The 19360-nt window shown below is 41.5% G+C and overlaps 1 protein-coding gene across 1 annotated transcript in view; it reads right to left on the bottom strand.

The window, feature by feature from the left end:
- Nucleotides 1-11049, bottom strand: part of GPNMB (glycoprotein nmb) — a 29196-nt gene extending 18147 nt beyond the window's left edge. The window contains exons 1-4 of the mRNA XM_033194752.1: nt 10686-11049; nt 4422-4574; nt 3570-3713; nt 122-295 (exon numbers count right to left, since the gene is read on the bottom strand). Coding sequence (XP_033050643.1) covers nt 122-295; nt 3570-3713; nt 4422-4574; nt 10686-10755 — 541 coding nt within the window. The 5' untranslated portion in view covers nt 10756-11049. The remainder of the gene's footprint in view (nt 1-121; nt 296-3569; nt 3714-4421; nt 4575-10685) is intronic.
- Nucleotides 11050-19360: the final 8311 nt, after the last annotated feature.

Genomic DNA, 19360 nt, shown 5'->3' with positions numbered 1-19360 from the left:
GTTAGCAGGGTGACTGCTATTAACTCTCTGTGTTATCATTCCCAATTATAGAGTAAGAAAAGAGAAGGTTGAAATTTTAAGGAAAGGTAAAGAAGAGGCTTAGGGGTTTGTAAAAGCCAACCAAGTGTGTGGAAGACGTAGACGAAATTCCATCTTCTCCATCCGGGGTGGTGAGGAAAAGGTTTCCCATCGGGGAAGACGTTATGATGGCTTTGGCCGGTGCCATTTTCCCCATCACTGTCCTCCGACCACGCTGTCCAGTTGTAAACATATGGATCAGCAGATAAACCAGCCTCTAAACAGAGAAAGAAACCAGCTATGAGTGTTATCTGGGTTCAGAAAACCCAATGTGCATGCATCACTGAGTTAAACATTTTTTCATATTTTTTATAACTATTTTAAAAGTAGTTAGACAACTAAACACTTAATATGTAGAATTCATCCAATAGTATGCTTATGACTTGTGCACTTTTCTGAATTTGTTATATTTCAATGAAAGTTTTATACAAAGCAATTATTCAAGAAAGTCCAATGTAGAGATATCATTTAATGTATTTTTCTTCCTATTGGGTTTTCAAATCATAATCCTATTCAAATCAAACTGAGAGTTTATCTTTTTATTTTGACACACTCTATCTGTAGTTTTTTTTCCGGACACACTTGACATCATGACTGTTTATTCGTAAAGACTCCAGCACATATGTCTAAGAATAAGAACATTTTCCTACATAGCCCTGACACCATTATCACCCCAATCAAGGTTTGCATATTATATTTGGCTATTTTTGATGCTTTAAATGATTTTTAAAATCCCTCTTTCTCTCTCTAGATGTGGATAGATATATATAGCTATCCTTATATCTACATATGGCTATAAATACATGGAGAGAAGCAGATATGACAAAGTGCTAAAATTGTTGAATCTAGGTGACTATAGTTAACAACAATTTGTTGTATGTTTCAAAACAGCTAGAAGAAAGATTTCGGCTGGATGCAGTGGCTCACACCTGTAATCCCAGCATTTTGAGAGGCTGAGGTGGGCAGATCAGTTGAGGTCAGGAGTTCGAGACCAGCCTGGCCAACATGTGAAACCCTGTCTCCACTAAAAATACAAAAATTAGCCAGGCGTGTTGCGCGCGCCTATAATCCCAGCTACTCAAGACGCCAAGGCAGGAGAGTTGCTTGAACCCGGGAGGCGGAGGTTGCAGTGAGCTGAGATTGCGCCACTGCACTCCAGCCTGGGTAACAGAGTGAAACTCCATCTCAAAAAATAAATAAATAAAGAGAAAGATTTGGAATGTTCTCAACACAAAGAAATGATAAATGTGGCCGGGCGCGGTGGCTCAAGCCTGTAATCCCAGCACTTTGGGAGGCCGAGGCGGGTGGATCACGAGGTCAGGAGATCGAGACCCTCCTGGCTAACACGGTGAAACCCCGTCTCTACTAAAAATACAAAAAACTAGCCGGGCGAGGTGGCGGGCGCCTGTAGTCCCAGCTACTCGGAGGCTGAGGCGGGAGAATGGCGGGAACCCAGGAGGCGGAGCTTGCAGTGAGCCGAGATCGCGCCACTGCACTCCAGCCTGGGCGACACAGCGAAACTCCGTCTCAAAAAAAAAAAAAAAAAAAAAAAAAAAAAAAAAAAAAAAAAAAAAGAAATGATAAATGTTTGAGGTGATGATTTGATCACCATAAATTGTATGCATGTATCAAAATATTACATGTATCCCAGAAATGTGTATGATTATCATGTATCAATAAAAAATTAATCAAAAAATGGGTGAAAGATCTGAATAGACATTTCTCAAAAAAGGTAATACAAATCACTAACAGTATATCATTGCTGGTGGGAATGTAAATTAGTACAACCACTATGGAAAACAGTATGGAGGTTCCTCAAAAAACTAAAAATAGAGCTACCATATGAGGCAGCTGGGAATATATCCAAAAGAAAGGAAATCAATCTATCAAAGAGATGTACGTACTCCTATGTTGCAGCACTATTCACAATAGTCAAGATATGGAACCAAATGAAGTATCCATCAATAGATAAATGGATAAAGAAAATGTGGTATATATACACAATGGAATATTAGTCATAAAAAGAATTAAATCCCATCATTTTCAGCAACATGGATGGAACTGGAGGTCAGGAGGTTAAGTGAAATAAGCCAGGCATAGAAAGACAAACGCTGGCTGGGCGCGGTGGCTCACGCCTGTATTCCCAGCACTTTGGGAGACAGAGGCAGGTGGATCACAAAGTCAAATGTTCGAGACCAGCCTGGCCAACATGGTGAAACCCCGTATCTACAAAAATACAAAAATTAGCTGAACATGGTATTGGGTGCCTGTAATCCTAGCTACTTGGGAGGCTGAGGCAGGAGAATCATTTGAACCCAGGAGGCAAAGGTTGCAGTGAACCGAGATTGCACCATTGTACTCCAGCCTGGGTGACAGAGTGAAACTCCATCTCAAAAAAAAAAAAAAAGTTGTTTCAAAGAAAGAAGAGAAAAAAATGTTACGAAATATTAAATGCTTAATTCATGTTAAATATAAAATATTTTCCATACAGAATTGAATGTTTTTCCCACAGGAAGATAAAAAATTAATAAAAAATGAATATACTGACAGCTTAATAAAAGTTCTAAATAATAAAATCATAAATTCATTATTAAATAGCCTTGTTACTGACTATTGAAGAATCTCAATAATTAGCTCCGTTTTTTTTTGTTTTGTTTTTTGAGACGGAGTCTTGCCCTGTCACTCAGGCTGGAGTGCAGTGGTGCAATCTCGGCTCACTGCAACCTTTGCCTCCCAGAGTTAAGCAATTTTCCTGCCTCAGCCTCCTGAGTAGCTGTCATTACAGGCGCCTGCCACCATGCCTGGCTAATTTTTATATTTTTAGTAGAGATGGGGTTTCACCATGTTGGCCAGAATAGTCTTGAACTCCTGACCTCAGGTGATCCGCCTGCCTCGGCCTCTCAAAGTGCTGGAATTACAGGCGTGAGCCACAGCGCCCGGCCATTAGCTCTGTTTTTTGAGCATGTACCATTCTGATAAGATAATTTCCCTTGATGTATTTGCGCCTTTGGTCTTCTTTAACATGGACAGGGAGCTTATTTCTTTCACTAAGAGCAAAGCAAAACCAAAATATACACATTTTAGCATTTGTGCCAGCTACACAGCATTTGCTTAAGAAATCCTTGTCAGCCGAAATTAGACTGATCAGCAAACATCTGTCAAATTGACTATTCTTTGAATAGCCAAGAGTTCCAAGTAATAAAAGCAAAATCTGAGACTCAACGAGGTATTCTCTGTCCAATCAACTGGACACTAAGGAAAAGCAGGGGGTGGCGATGTGGCTTTTGAAGAGGGCTCCAAGCAGGGGAGAGCTGGCTGACGTTGATGTTGATGAAGGCTCTGGGTAGGACCACACACTCACCATCTCTGTTATCCAGCTCATGGAGTGCAGTGGCAAGGGACGAGAGCAGCATCTGATACTTACAGGAGCACCTGTGACCATTAAGGTTTAGAAAACGGGTCTCCAGTAGTTTAGAATACTGTGTTCTTACCATTTCTGCAGTTCTTCTCATAGACTATGTTGCCATTGGCATCTTCTTTTTGGCATCTAGGGAATACCAGATTCACCACAAATGTTATATTTGAGCCCACGAGGGCTGGTGAGTCACTTGTCAGGACTGCCTGCACACGGCCTCCTAGGACAAAAAAAAGTGGGGCTCAATGACCCAGCATCTTTCTCCTTTCATTCATAAACATTTAGAGGTAACTTTATTAATAAGGACCAGAGGACCCACATGCCTCTTTATAATATATTAAATTTATATTTTGTATTCCTCACTTAAGCTTTCAGAGTACAACACTCTAGAAGATAAATTAAAAAATAAATCAGACCAATTAAGAATTCTCTAATCACAGCAAGAACATTTACCTATGATAATAAAACAAATCAGCTCAGTTGGGTTAAGGAGACAAGTTTTAAACGTTTGTATTTTTAAATCTCAAAACCAATGACTGAAGGATGCATTCTTTTATCTAAAAAGAAAGATTTTCAGTTTCTGATAAGCCACACCTTTGAGACAGTAAAAATGGCTTTGGGGTGACTGGGTTTCTGAAGATGACCATTCCCAGGTTGGTTAAATAGGTTTAAAGCTAAATCTGCTCACTCTTCAAAAGTATTCCAAGAGCTACCAATGTGGAAATTTCTAAGGAGATTATTTGTGGCTTAGGAAGTGATAGTGTTGGACTAAAGAAAATACTGCCAAGTCCAGGTGCCCCCCACTTGGTAATGAGAGCACTGTCATTCGTGGAAATGACATGAACCATGTGATCTAAAAGGCTTTACCATCTACAAGACTTACTGAAGTAGGGAATTGCAGGTGTTTGGGTTGAATCTTTTGACTTACCCTTCCAGGAGTTTTTCCACCTCATGTCTCCCCTCTTCCACACTGGGTAGAGTTTTTCATTCCAGTCATTTTCATCAGAAGACCAGCCATTTAATTGGTTGTGCTCCCTCATGTAAGCAGGAGGTCTTTCATTGCCCAGCACATCATGAAATCCTGTATCAATATTCGAAAAACAAATTCCATTGTTCATTTAGTAATCACCTCACAGAAACTTTTTATTTCTTACTGTTGAAAAGCACATACATAATATATTTAGCGCATCAAGTAAACAGAGGGTGCTTTGTTTTTTAAAGGAAGTCTACTGGAAATATCTTGATTATAAGCATTCAGACCCTATGTCTTTATGAACTTTAAATGAGTCAAAGAAAAATTTTCAAAGTCAATATTTTTTAGCCATCACTTGGCTTCTCAATACACATCCTCTGAATATTTAAATTTGATACAATACCATTAGGAAAACACTGATGCCAAAAATCTTCAGATTTTTGGATTTTTTTTCCCATTCTGAACTACTCACTTGGCTAAAGGAATGCCAGGCTCAGGAATGCCTTCAAGATTCCAAGCAACCTGTACTAGTACCAGGAAGTTTACTGAGAAGCAGCTTTTTAATGGTCTTGGTGAATGTTCCATAAACTTTGTGTAGTCCACATTTGTTAGGTAGAGTGTTTTCTTTTTAAATGTCATTTATGTCAAGCTAGTGGATACTGTTTTTTGAGTTTTCTGTGTTCCTACTGATTTTCTCTATTTGTTATTTCAGTTACTGAGAGAGAAATCTTGGAATCTCCAACTATAATTGTGGTTTTTTCCAATTGCCTGTTTCTTCTTCCAGTTTTTGCTGTATGAATTTTGAAGCTTTGTTGTCAGGTGCATACTACACATTTAGAATTGTTACAGCTTCTTGATGAACTGACCCTTTTCTCAACAGGAATTTATGCTCTTTATCCCTGGTATTATCCCTTGTTCTAAAGAATACTTTGATATGAATGCTTAGTGTTTGGTATATCTTTTTCCATTCTTTTACTTTAAAAAATGTTTAGATTGATGTATGTTTCTACTCATCCTTACATTTTAAGCCTTTGTGCATTTTTATATTTGAAGTAAGGTTCTCATAGAAAGCATGTAATTGGATGTTTAAAAATCCAGTCTGACAATCTCTGTCTTTTAGTTGGAGTATTTAGATAATTCACATTTAATGTAATGATCAATATGATGAAATTTAAATGTACCATCTTGTTATTTGTTTTCTATTTGTTCCACTTGTTCTTTTTTTCCTTCTTTTCCTATACTCTTTGGAGTTATATTTGGATTCCATTTTATCTCTACAACTAGCTTGTTAGTGACACCTCTTTCACTTATTTTGTTCTGAGTGATTGCTATAGGCTTGTAATATTACAGTTCTTTTAAAATTATTTCTAATCTTGAGTTAGTGTCTGTCTTTTTGCTTTGCCTGACCAGTCTGGTGGTCACATGGTCTCTCTCTTTTGAGAATTGTAGCAGACTGGTTGGTTGCCTCCAAGAAGCTATTTCCTGCCTGCACCACTCCTCCTTTTTTCCCTTTGCTGGCAGAGTTTCTACTCTAACAGTTCAAAATTCCAGAGTATCACTTTCTAGCTTTCCTTACAATTTGGGCAGGAGCAGATAGATGATTTGATACTGGCCAATGAGAGCTGAGAAGCAGTCTTTTGGGAACTTCTAAGAAAGGGTTTCCTTCTTTATAACAAGAGATATGTGAGAACAAACTCAATTTTTCCTCCTCAGAATTGATTTTGGAGATGGTAGTGTAATAATGTGATGGCCAGAGCTATGACAGTCATATTTAACTATGAGGACACACATCTGAGGAAACAGTCAACACATTAAGGGTGTCAGAGTGGAAAGATAAAAAGAAATGGAGCCCTCAATGAAACTGTTGAGCCGTTGCTCTAGTCCTGCTTACCTCGGGACTGACCAAGATAATAAATGTCTTAGCCTATTTTGTTACAGCCCAAAGCTCAACTGTCTGTATTCCTCAGCCAATGGTCTTAAACTTTTCTCCAATTAATTTCTATGGTTCTATGTCTTGGCCTAGCTATAGACTCTCAGAGGACAGAAACTCTGTCTTGTTCTTCTCTTAAATCCTGGGGGAGATCCTCCATGAGATGTGGTATTTAGTGGGTGCTCAGAGAAGCCATATTGGATGCATGTCTCTGACCTATTTCTTCTATTCCTCTTCTCTGGTAGGAGAAGGGAGCAACATGTTCCCTTCTTCTCTGGGAGGCAGAGAGAATGGGAAAGAGCAGTGAAGTAGGAGTCATGGAACCTGTTTTCTAGCCTTGGTTCTGTTATTAAACAGACTGTGTGACCTCAGGCCATGTGTATTATCTGGGCCTTCAAATATGACAAAAGCCAAATGTCCTGTGATTCTATGAGATTGCTCCTATTTGGAAATAGATAATAAGTGAGGGGAGGACATTTGTGTTTATCAATAAATATTTGAATTGGAAATTAGCTTGAGTCATATGAAAAGAACTAAGATTATTTAGTTCAAATCCCTTCATTTTATATATGAAGAAATTCAGGCCTAGGGAAATGATATGATTCACCTAGGGTCATCTTTAGTAGAAATCAAGATTCACATCTTTCAATTCCCAGGACAAGTTCTTTCCACTGTTCCAGAGAGTCTTCCTCTTTCTCAGATCTTGAAAGAAAGTTATTGCTTCCAGGAACATAATCAAAACACAGATTTCTCTTCTGATTTTAAATGTCAGAAGTCAAGGAAAAGTACAAACTTAAAAGGAGAGTTACAAGGGATAGGCACATAGGTCAATGGAATGGAAGAGAGAATCCAGAAATAGATCCACACAAGCATGCGCTACTAATTTTTTTTTTTTTTTTTTTAAGAGATGGGGGTCTCACTATGTTGCTGAGGCTAGACTCAAACTCCTGGGCTCAAGTGATCTACCTGCCCCAGCCTTCCGATTAGCTAGGACCATGGGCAAGCACTACAGTGCCCGACTGGATTTTAGACAAAGATGCAAAAACAATCCAATGGAGGGAAGATAGCCTTTTCAACATATGGTGCTGTAAAATAGCAAAAAGCCTAGGTGAAACCTTCAGGATCTGGGACTGGGCAAGAATTCTTAGACTTGACACAAACACAACCCATAAAAGGAAATTGGAACTCATTAAAATAAAAAACCTTTGCTCTCTGAAACATGACATGAAAGAGGATGAAAAGGCAAGCTACAGACTGGGAGAAATTATTTGCAAACCACACTTCCAATAAAGGACTAGTATTTAGAATATATAAAGAATTTTTGAAACTCACTATAAGAAAACCACGGGATTCAATTAGAAAAATTAGTAAAAATTAATGAAATGATATTTCACCATTTCATTCATCTTGTGGCAAATAAACACACAAGAAGATATTCAACATCATTACCAGTAGTGAAATATCACTATATCCCTATCAGTAAGACAACTAAAAAGCAGTGACAACATCAAATGCTTATAAGGATGTAGAGAAACTAGATCGCTCACACATTGCTAGTGGAAATGTAAAATGGTACAACCACTCTGTTAGTTTCTTGCAAAATTAAACATGCAACTATCATATAACCAAGAAATTGTACCCTTTGGCATGCATCCCAGAGAAGCAAAACTGATATTCACACAGAGATCTGCACATGAATGTTTATAGTAGCTTTATTCATAACAGCCCAAACTGAAATAACCCAGATGTCCTTTAATGGGCGAATGGTTAAGCAAACTGTGGTACATCCATACCATGGAATACTACTCTGTGACAAAGAGGAACAAACTATTGATGCAGTTACTTCAATAAATCAATAAAGTTCCAGGAAATTATGTTGGGTTTTAAAAAAAGCAAATCTCAAAAGGTTACATACTGGATAATTCCATTTGTATAGAATTTTGAAAATGACAAAGTGATAAAAATGGAAACGAGATTAGTGGTTGTCAGGAACTGGGTGAGGGTTGGAAGGAGGGAAGTGGATTTGGCTATACAAGGGCATGAGAATACTTTGATGATGGAACTCTGCTGTGTTTTGACTGTATCAATGTCAGTATCTGGGCTGTGATGCCATGTTTCGCATGATGGTACCACTGGGGCAAACTGGGTAAAGGGTGCATGGGGATCTCTCTGTATTATTTCTTACAACAGTATGTGAATCTATAAATACCTCACACTAAAAAGTTGAATTTAAAAATAAAGGCCAGATGCAATGGCTCATGCCTGTATTCCCAACACTTTGGAAGGCCGAGGGCGGGCGATTGTCTGAGCCCAGGAGTTCCAGACCAGCTTGGGCAACATGGCAAAACCCTGTGTCTACAAAAATTAAAAAAATTAAATAAACCCATTCAGATGAGGTGGCTCACGCCTATAGTCCTAGCATTCTGGGAGGCCAAGGCAGGATTGAGCCCAGCCTGGGCAACATAGTAAGGTCCCATTTCTACAACAAATACAAAAATGTGAAGGTAAATTTGAGGTCACACCCAGTGCTCCAGCTGACTCTCCCTCCACACTTTGGCCTCCTTGCTGTGTCCACCAGCAGAGAGGTGGTGGCTGGGCTGCCGCCAGCTACCTTGTCCACACCTTCTCCTTCCTTCAGGGCTACGAATGGAAAACGGCAGGAAATCTTTAGTGCTTGATACACTGCTACATTCTGCCTGCCCTTATTTTTTCTGGGCAGAATATTTAGTCTAGAGCAAGGTGAACCCGGTGAATGGCTGAGTTTTGTTACACTGCCTTAAGAGGTTGAGGACTCCTCTCCAGCTAACAGTGTGGATTCACCCTCCTGCTAATCTGTTTTATTGAGCAGAGCGAAGTGGACTTGAAAGAGGGTGGAATAAGGACAGGTGTCCCCCATCGGGTCTATTCGTCTATTCCGTGTTTCTTCGTCTTTAAAGGAGCCTGTCCTGGGAGGTATCCTAAGTGTGGGTGCAGGTCTGCCTCCTTAGGAACAATCCCCACCATGCATGTCTCTCTCCCACGCCAAGCAGCTGATCTCACAAGAACCCAATTACCCAGTTTTGCAAATGAGGAAACGAAAACTCCTCGTTTGGAAGGAAATGAGGAAACGGAGCAAAACCACTGGAGACCCAGCCCCTAGGCTGGCGGGAAGCCCGAGCCTGTCCAACCCCAAACCTGGGCAGGAAGGACAGAGGTCAGGATGGAAGGCTGTCTCCTCAGCTTACCCGCTGTGTGGCTTGGGGCGAGTTCCTTGCCCACTCTGTGGCCCGCGTCCTCGTGTGGGAAGCGGGACCATCACAGCGCCGGGCTCCGCGGGCTGCTAGGAGGACGCGCAGCGCACTGCGGGCCCGGCACATGCTACACGCCGACACCGGATCAGCTCCTTGTGATGAGGCTTACTTTCCAAAAACGCAGCCGTTTTCCCGGGTTGCAGTCGCAGTCGGGAGCCCGAGGGTTAGGGCGCGGCCGCGGGGTCTTGTGGGCCGGAGTGCGGCCCACGTCTCAGGCCTCTGCGGCTCCGAGCAGAAGCCGCTGCGCCTCTGGCCTCTTCCCACCCGTCCTGTCCCCGCAATCCCAGGCCCAGGGTCACAGCGACTCAGCTCTCTTCCTCTCGCGAATCTGCACACTGACTCAGTGGTCTGGACCTTGGCTGCATAGGCAGATCCCAATAGGAACTTTTAAAACAAGGATCCTCTGACCCCACTCCCAAAGATTCCGGTTTCATTGCGTGGGTATCAGTATTGTTAAAAATGCCCTGGCCTCTCCTGCGTGACCAGGGTAGAGAGCCCGGGTTTCAGCTCCTCTCCCAGCAAGCTCCTGCAGGTCTGTGAGGAAGCCCCGCAGGAGGAGCAATAGCTTCTGGGCTGGGAAGATTCGTGAGTTTGTCTCCAGATTGGAGACCTCGTTTCATGTGAGGTCTCCCCCTTTTGGATGGAAGCTGGACACAGTTTAGTTAATGGAGTTGCTTTGTTCTGTGACCGGAGGCTGTCCAACCCTCCACCAACTACTGTCTGGCAAGAATGGGTTACAACTGCAATGGAAAAAAAGCTTCACAAGAGAAGGGCTGCATGGTTTTTACTTTCCATGAGCCGAAAGCAAAGAATGGAGCTGGAGGCATTTTGCTGTAGTTTCAGCCTTCCCAACAATTTGCAGAAGAAAAGATGAGTGAGACAGAGATGAATGCTTCCTGAAGAACTTCAGTCCAACCTCTAGTTCAGAGGATATTATTAGCCATCATTTCAGCCAATGGCCAGAGAATGGGTTAAACATAGAAATTGAGGGTTACTCACGTTTGGCAGCATCAAGTGGCAATCTTGCAGCCAGGAGCAGAAATCCCAGGAAATAGTAGAGACATTCCATGCTGAATTCTCACGGACGCAGGCACTCAAGGTTTAACTCTGAATTCCTCTGGGCCCATCCACCAAAGCAACAGTGTTCTTCTGGCATCTGTGGTGCCTCCCTCTCTATTTTAATTAAATACAGGGCCTCGGGGAGGATCATGTGATGGTATTAAGCGGCATTGCCTGATCTGGTCTCTCAAGTTCAGCCTCTTACAACTCATGTGCTTATGAGTCACTCCTTCTTGGCATCTATTTATTCACTTTTCAGATGCACATTATTTCAATTTTGTGATTCCACATTTACTAGATTCAAGGAGAGTTTTTTCCTATAGATTTTATTTCAATTTTTTTTTTTTTTTTTTTTGAGATGGAGTCTCACACTGTCACCCAGGCTGGAGTGCAATGGCATGATATCAGCTCACTGCAACTTCCACCTCCCAGGTTCAAGCCATTTTCCTGCCTCAGCCTCCCGAGTAGCTGGAATTACAGGTGCCCACCACCATGCCCAGCTAATTTTTTGTATTTTTAGTAGAGGCAGGTTTCACTGTGTTGGCTAGAATGGTCTTAAACTCCTGACCTCGTGATCTGCCCGCTTCGGCCTCCCAAAGTGCTGTGATTACAGGTGTGAGCCACCGTGTCTGGCTCAATATTCTTTACCAAATAAAATTTCAATCCTCTAGCCTCACTGATTATCAACTTACTTGGTTCCTATACTGCATGAGGCACCCAGCTCATGTTTAGAGTTCACAGTTATGCATCCTTTCCTATGATGTAGTTGTCCACCTCCTCCTGTGCTCGTGATTGCTTGTATATTTTTTTCCTCCAAGAGGAAGCAAAGATGGAGGAGGTGTATCATCAATCATTTGAAATTGTGGAATACATAAGTGGATGATAACATGAATGTTGTGCCAGGATGTGCTGGAAACAGCTGCCCAGGCCTCTGGTAGCTGAGAAATTTACTCAAAAGCACATTTAGAATATCTGTGCAATTCCATATAACTTTGGTAATAACCTGCATAATTTTTGGTAACTGCTTTCAAAGCATTTATGTGTTGCATTACTCAGGGCCAACTGCATAAAATGTTCTGTGTATTTTTTCGTGTTATAGAAAGCAGGCATTAAATGTACAAACAAGTGTGTCTGTAACATAAATTTATACAGTCATATCATTCCTGGTTACAGAATATGCAGAAAATGTGGCAACATGAAAACTTTACCATATGTGACCTTTCTCAAACTCACATTCACATGGCCATTTTCAGCACAGGTGAGGGTAAAACTTGGGGTATTGATTTATGGTTCAGTGTGTCAAGGAGGAATGGAAATAGCCTATGAAACTAAAATCCATACAGCAGGAGTGGCTGACTTCCATCCCTAAGGTGGCACACAACTCTGTAGAGTACCTTTTACAGCCTTTGCAGCAAATAGGAAGGGGAAAACAACAAAGGGAACACATTATTCATAATCGAAACAAAACAATTTTCAAATATAGATGAGTAAAGGAATAATGCAAATACTTATTAGTTTCATGTAATGTAAAGCGAATAATGTAGACAGTTATTTGCTTTTTAAATTGCTTAAAAACATTTTTCTTTTTTTTAAGAGACAGGCTCTCACTCTGTTACCCAGGCTAGAGTGCAGTGGCATGATTATAGCTCATTGCAGCCTCGAACTCCTAGACTGAAGTGACTCTCCCACCTCAGTCTTCGAAGTAGGTAGGACTACAGGCATACACCATCACACCCTGCTAATTTTTTATTTGCTTTTTATTTTTGTAGGGACAAAGTCTCACTATGCTGCCCAGGCTGGTCTTGAACTCCTGTCCTCAAGTCATCTTCCCACTTCAACTGCCTACAGCACTATTTGCTTTTTATGACAAACACATAACTTTTACAATTAAAAAAAAAAAAACCTTTTCAATTTAAGGAAAAGCTACTATTAACATTTTCAAAGGTATTATTGTCCTTTGTTGCAGACATAGTTCTGGCTCATATTTCTGGCCAGATTAGCCACTCCATCTCTAAATAAATTGGAAGTTTTAAACTCTTCTGTAACAAAACCTTCATTTTGTCTAGGGAGACACAATGATCAAATCAACTTTTATGTCTTTTTTCCTTCCCTGCACAATCAAGGAGAAGGGGCACGGATAGGACAAGAGTCAAAATGTAGGCAGCTGGACAGAGGTGAACAAGAGAACAAGAGAATGATCTTGACTCCAAAGAACTACAAGTTGGATAATCTGTCTCCTGATAATCTATAGTTGACAATATATAAAGTAGTTAACTCTGTGTAGGACTCAGAGACAGGGCCATTTTGGGTAAAGAATATTCTCAAGCTTGTTTGTTTGCTTTGGAAAGATAAAATTATACTGTAAAGAAAGTTTGAAATATTTTGTTGAAATCATTTTTTGAGCTGGTGTAGTGATGTGTACCTGAAGTCCCAGTGATTTGAGAGGCTGCAGCGGGAAGATTGCTTAAGCCCAGGAATTTGAGTCCAGTCTGGGCAACAGAGTGAGACCTCATCTCTTAAAAAAAAAAAAAAGAAAAGAAAAGAAAGAGGCCGGGCGCGGTGGCTCAAGCCTGTAATCCCGGCACTTTGGGAGGCCGAGACGGGCGGATCACGAGGTCAGGAGATGGAGACCATCCTGGCTAACACGGTGAAACCCCGTCTCTACTAAAAAACACAAAAAACTAGCTGGGCGCAGTGGCGGGCGCCTGTAGTCCCAGCTACTCGGGAGGCTGAGGCAGGAGAATGGCGTAAACCCGGGAGGCGGAGCTTGCAGTGAGCTGAGATCCGGCCACTGCACTCCACCCTGGGCGACAGAGCGAGACTCCGTCTCAAAAAAAAAAAAAAAAAAAAAAAGAAAGAAAAAGAAGGAAAAATCGTTCCCTTCAGATCCTCATCGCCAGGTCTGGTAAATATATTATATGGCTCGGGAGGATGAAGGTTGCTAATCAACTGGCCTTAAGGCAATTGAGAAATGAAAAGGGAAACATCTCAATTATCTGGAATTACAGATACAATTATTCTGTTTGGAAATGATGTTGAGGAAAGCAAATAGTCAATTTTTGAGAAATGCCCCAAATTGTCTTCTCTTGGCTTCTGACACTCCTCCTGGTGGCCACAGTCCCGACTTGAGGAAGGATACTTGGGCTGTGAGGACTGAGGCAGCCACCAGAAAGGAGACGTTCGAAATGGCAGGCAGTAGCCACACCCAGGAATCCCCGCAGGCTGCCAAGGAATTCACATCTTTAATTTTAGGAACTGCTCAGTTTAAACTGGTGTTTGAACTGTCTCCAGGTTTACTAAGCTCTGAAATTACTCTCCTACTAAAATGTTTTTCCTTAGTTTTTCAGGAAAGAAAAAAAAAAGGAATTAACATCTTTAATTTTAGGAATTGCTCAATTCAAACTGGTGTTTCTAAACAAGATTATAAAAATTAGTTAAGATCCTTTTCTCCCAACAAATGGTCAGAAACTTGGAGTCTGAAAACAACACAATTTTATGATCTTACATTTCTGGAAGCTGAAGAGTGAAATGGCCTCACTGGACTAACATCACAGTGTTGGCAGGGCAGCTCTAGGGCAGAATTGATTTCCTTGCCTTTCCAGCTTCTAGGGGCTGCCCACATTTTCTGGCTCATTGGCCCCTCTGTCTCCAGCATTGTAGCCCTCTGGCACTGATTCCCACATCTCCCTCTCCCACTCACAAGGACCCTCGTGATTATACTGGGCCCACCTAGATAATCTGAAATCATCTCCTTGCCTTAAGTCCAGCTGATTAGTAACCTTCATCTGCTCCTTGCCATGTAATATATTTACAGGTCCTGGGGGTTAGGATGTGGAAATCTTTGCGGGCCATTATTCTGTCTAGCACAGTTATACAGCAGATGACATGGTAAAAACAATTTATTTTTATTTTTATAGAGATGAGTTATCACTATGTTGCCCAGGCTGGACTCGAACTCCTGGGCTCAAACAATTTCCCCTCTTCAGCTTCTCAAGTCGCTGGGATTTCAGGTGCACATCATTGCACCAGCTCAACAAATTCTATTTTTGAAGAAAGCATGTGATGGAAGCAGTGATAGAAAGTACCTCTCACAGGTTACAGACTTGTTGAAACAAAGCTTTGATATTTGGCAGAACAGAAAGGCAAGAACAAACTACAGGTAGAGGAATCAGTTCAAAGAGAGAGACAGTGCATGTGACTGCCCTATCCCAATGTGGGCGTTTTAACATGTCATCATCAGAGTCATGGTTTTCAGATTTAAGCATTAGCCAATGACTCAGAGACTTCTGTTTTGTATATAGTTCTTCAGTCTCTCCTGTCTGGGTATTCTCTGCATGAATGGGTAGTTAAAATGCCTTGTTTCCAGGTTTACTAAGCTTTGAAATTACTCTCCCACCAAAACGTGTTTCCCTAGCTTTTTGGAAAAAGAAAAGAAAGTTAATCACAGGCCAGATGCGGTGGCTCATCCCTGTAATTCCAGCACTTTGGGAGGTAGAGGCGGGAGGATTGCTTAAGTTCAGGAGTTCAAAACCAGTTTGGGTAACATAATGAGACCCCATCTCTACAAAAAATAAAAAAAATTAGCCAGGCATAGTAGTGGATGCCTATAGCACCAGCTACTTGGGAGGCTGAGGTGGGAGAATCAATGGAGCCCAGAGGTCGGGGCTGCAGTGAGCGGTGATAGAACCACTGCACTCCAGCCTGGGTGACAAAGTGGAACCCTGTCTCAAAAAAAAAAAAAAAAACCCACAAAGATTAGTGCATCCTTTTCAGTCACCTTTGCAGTGACAATGGCTACTGTGTTTTTAGCCTGTTTTTTCACCTGCAGGAATTTGACACTGGATGCAGGAAAGGGGCTTTCTTCTTGGAGTGCTGGCTGCAAACATTTTTTTAAAAAAGGACTTTTCTCATGGAATTACTGGCTCCATTTGAAATGACAAAGAGCAATAGGTATAGAAAAATGTGGATGATGGCTGGGCGCAGTGGCTCACTCCTGTAATCTCAGCACTCTGGGAGGCCAAGGTGAGCAGATCATCTGAGGTCAGGAGTTTGAGACCAGCCTGGCCAACATGGTGAAACCCTATCTCTATTAAAAATACAAAAAGTAGCCGAGTGTGATGGCAGGCACCCGTAATCCCAGCTACTCTGGAGGCTGAGGCAGGAGAATTGCTTGAAGCTGGGAGGCAGAGGTTGCAGTGAGCCGAGATTGAGCCACTGAACTCCAGCCTGGGAAACAAAGTGAGACTCCATCTCAAAAAAAAAGAAAAAGAAAAAAGAAAAAAGAAAAAGAAAAAGGAAAAGAAAAATGTGGATGATCACAATATTTCATCCTACTATTGTTTTTAGACCACTTTCTCTGAATTACACTGTAGAAGGAGAGTAAGACACGAACAGTCATTGTGCAGATGTGAAAGCAATGGCGAATGTGCTCTTTTCTTTTCTACCTTTAGTGCCCATAGAACAGGGAGACATAGTGGGAGAAGCAGAATGGGATCTATGGAGTGAGAAAAAAGGGAGGGGCCAACATAGAAATCTGAATGCAAACTTGGCTTCCAGTTAATTAATCAATTAACTTAGAGATGGGATATTGCTACCCTGCCCAGCCTGGCCTTGAACTCCTGGGAGTCCTGGGCTCAAGCGATCCTCTGCTACAGCCTCTCTCATAGCTGGCATTAAATGCATGCACCACCATACCCAGATGGTTCTTCGTTTTATGATAACTATGGGCTATCCAGAAATGCCTCAGTACACTGGAGCAGGGGCACTGCAGGCATTCACTGAAGCTTAATCATAAGCCCATGAGAGAAGAAGCTAGAGCAGAAATCAAAAGGAGGTTGACTGTAGAATAAAGGCCAGGAAACAAAAGCTAGAATAGCACCTTGTATCTTTATTCTGATACCTAAATCCAGCTGTTCTCAATGGAATTTTTGGCACCTAAGATAGAGTTTAATTCAGCAAGCACCGATGTAGGTCCTCTTTTCTACAGTAGCCATCATCTACAAGTCATGAACAACAATCTTAGGAGCATAGGCACTCATTGTGAAGATAAGACATTAACCCTCAAGGTTGGCATAGTATGAGACATGATTTAAATTTTTTATTATAGGAATTTCCAAACATACACAAAAATAGACTAACATAATGAACTTCCATGTACTCCTCACCTACTTCAGTGATCATCAATATATGGCCAATCTTGTTTTGTCCACCTTCTGCAGTAACATTATCTACTGGAGTATTTAAAAATAAATCCTAAACATCATGTGGCAGTAAAACTAAGTCATAAAGACAGAACTATAGGAGTGCAGAGAGATAGAGGATACAGAGAGGTCTTTATGGAAGAAGTATAGCTTGACTTAGTTACTATAAAACCATATATACATATATGGTTTATTTTGTTTTTGCTTTAGAGACAAGGTCTCGCTCTGAGAGAAGGTCTCGCTCTGTTGCCCAGTTGGAGTGCAGTGGCATGATCATGGCTCACTGCAGCCTCCAGCTCCTCGGCTCAAGCCTCGCGAGCAGCTGGGACTACAGGTGTGGGCCAACATGCCTTGCTAATTTTTTCTTTTTTGTAGAGATGAGGCCTCATTATCTTGCCCAAGCTGGTCTCAAACTCCTAGCCTCAAGCAATCTTCCTGCCTCAGCCTCCCAAAGCCCTGGGATTACAGCTGTGAGCCACCATGCCCGGCCTAGTTCTTAAATGAAGAGTTAAATTGGCTAAGCACAAAAGAGGCTAGGCAGAGAGCACTCCAAGTGAGCGAGAACAATATGATTAAAAGAAGGAACATTTTCAAAAAGGAATGAGGTAGTAATACATGCTATAACATGGGTGAAACTCAAAAACATGATGCTGAGTGAACGAAATCAGGCACAAAAGGCCACATATTCTGTGATTCCATTTATATGACATTTCTAGAATAGGCAAATCCATAGAGACAGAAAGCAGATTGGTGATTGCCAGGGGCTGTGGAAAGGAAGGAATGGAGAGTAATTGCTTAATGCGTATGGAATTTCATTCTAGAATAATAAAAATGTTTAGGAACTATATAGAGGTGGTGGTGTCACAACATTGTGAATGTACAAGATGCCACTGAATTGTTTACTTTAAAATGGTTAATAGCTGGGCATGGTGGCACATACCTGTGGTTCCAGCTACTTGGGAGGCTGAGACAGGGGCAGTTGCTGGAAGCCAGGAGTTGGAGGTTGCAGTGAGCCATGTGAATACCCACCACACTCCAGCCTGGGCAACATAGTGAAACCTTGTCTCTAGAAAAGCAATTAAAAAAAAAAAGTACTATATATGTATAAATTTATATATACATACACATTTATATAACATTAATATAAATATAATATTAATGTTACATAAATTTTACTTCAATAATAATAAAGGAATGAACATTGATGAACTCAGCAACACCCTTGATCAGCTACGGCAGGCACAATGCTGGAAACTGAGGGACCAAGGAGAACAAGGCTTTTGGCTTTGTGGAGCCTGTAGTGCTGTAGGAGGCAGCAGCCAGCTGGAGAAGCAGGGGGAGATGCTCTCAGAGCATGACAGGGTGTGCAGCCAGGGCATGAGGAAGGGGCTGTGCAGTTTCATCTGCTTCTGGGGAGGGCTGCTCAATACCAACATAATGTGAACCACGTATATGATTTTTTTTTTTAACTATTTCATAGTGGAAGAGAAATGTGAATGATATTAAATTTCCAGGTAGCCACATTAAATAAAAAGTAAAAAGTAGCAGTTGAAATTATTTAAATAATGTACAATTCAATATATTTAAAACATTGTAGTTTCAGTATGTAATCACTATATGAAATTATTGAGATCTTTTTTTTTTTTTTGCGCAAAGTCTCTGAAACCCAGTGTGAGTTTTGCACTGACAGCACATGACAGTTCAGACCAGCTCATCGCAGGGGCTCGCAGCCACATGTGCCAGCAGCTACTGTATTGGACGGCACAGTTCTGGAGGGACACAAAAGGCTTCTGGAGGGGCCACAGCTTGGGCCTCTCTCAGCGGGGAAAGGTGTGGAAACCCTGGCCCAGGAAAGTGCTGAGGCCTCCCAGCTCTGAGGGTGACACGCTCCAGTGGGCCGGGGGACAGGGCTGTGCCTGATTTTTATGGAAAGTGAGTATCACAGGGAAGATATTTGCATGTGCATCTTGTATTTTTTTCTCTGACCAATTTCCCAGGAGTGGCAATAAAGAAGTGGAAATGTAGAGGCCAAGTTCCCATCACACATAATTGATTTAATGACCACTCCCCACACCCGACTGTCCGTCTCCAGTTTTCTTTTCAAAGTAGAAATAAATCTTGCAAAACTTGCTTGTAAAACTTTTTGATCTCAACCTAGTCATCAGTGCCTTGCTCAAGATAATGTTTAAGTGTTAGCCAAGAGTAAAATCTTGCAAGGCAACTAATTTCAGGACAAGTGTAGGGTATGTACCAACAATTTTATAAAATTTAATTTCATTTTGAAATAATTTCCAACATACAGAAGAGTTACAAAAATAGTACAAGAGGGCCAGGCGCGGTGGCTCATGCCTGTAATCCCAGCACTTTGGGAGGTTGAGACGGGAGGATCACGAGGTCAGTAGTTTGAGACCAGTC

Source organism: Trachypithecus francoisi, unplaced genomic scaffold (assembly GCF_009764315.1).
Source record: "Trachypithecus francoisi isolate TF-2019V2 unplaced genomic scaffold, Tfra_2.0 Lachesis_group4, whole genome shotgun sequence".
Lineage (NCBI taxonomy): Eukaryota > Metazoa > Chordata > Mammalia > Primates > Cercopithecidae > Trachypithecus > Trachypithecus francoisi.
This window is presented reverse-complemented; position numbering and strand designations above follow the sequence as displayed.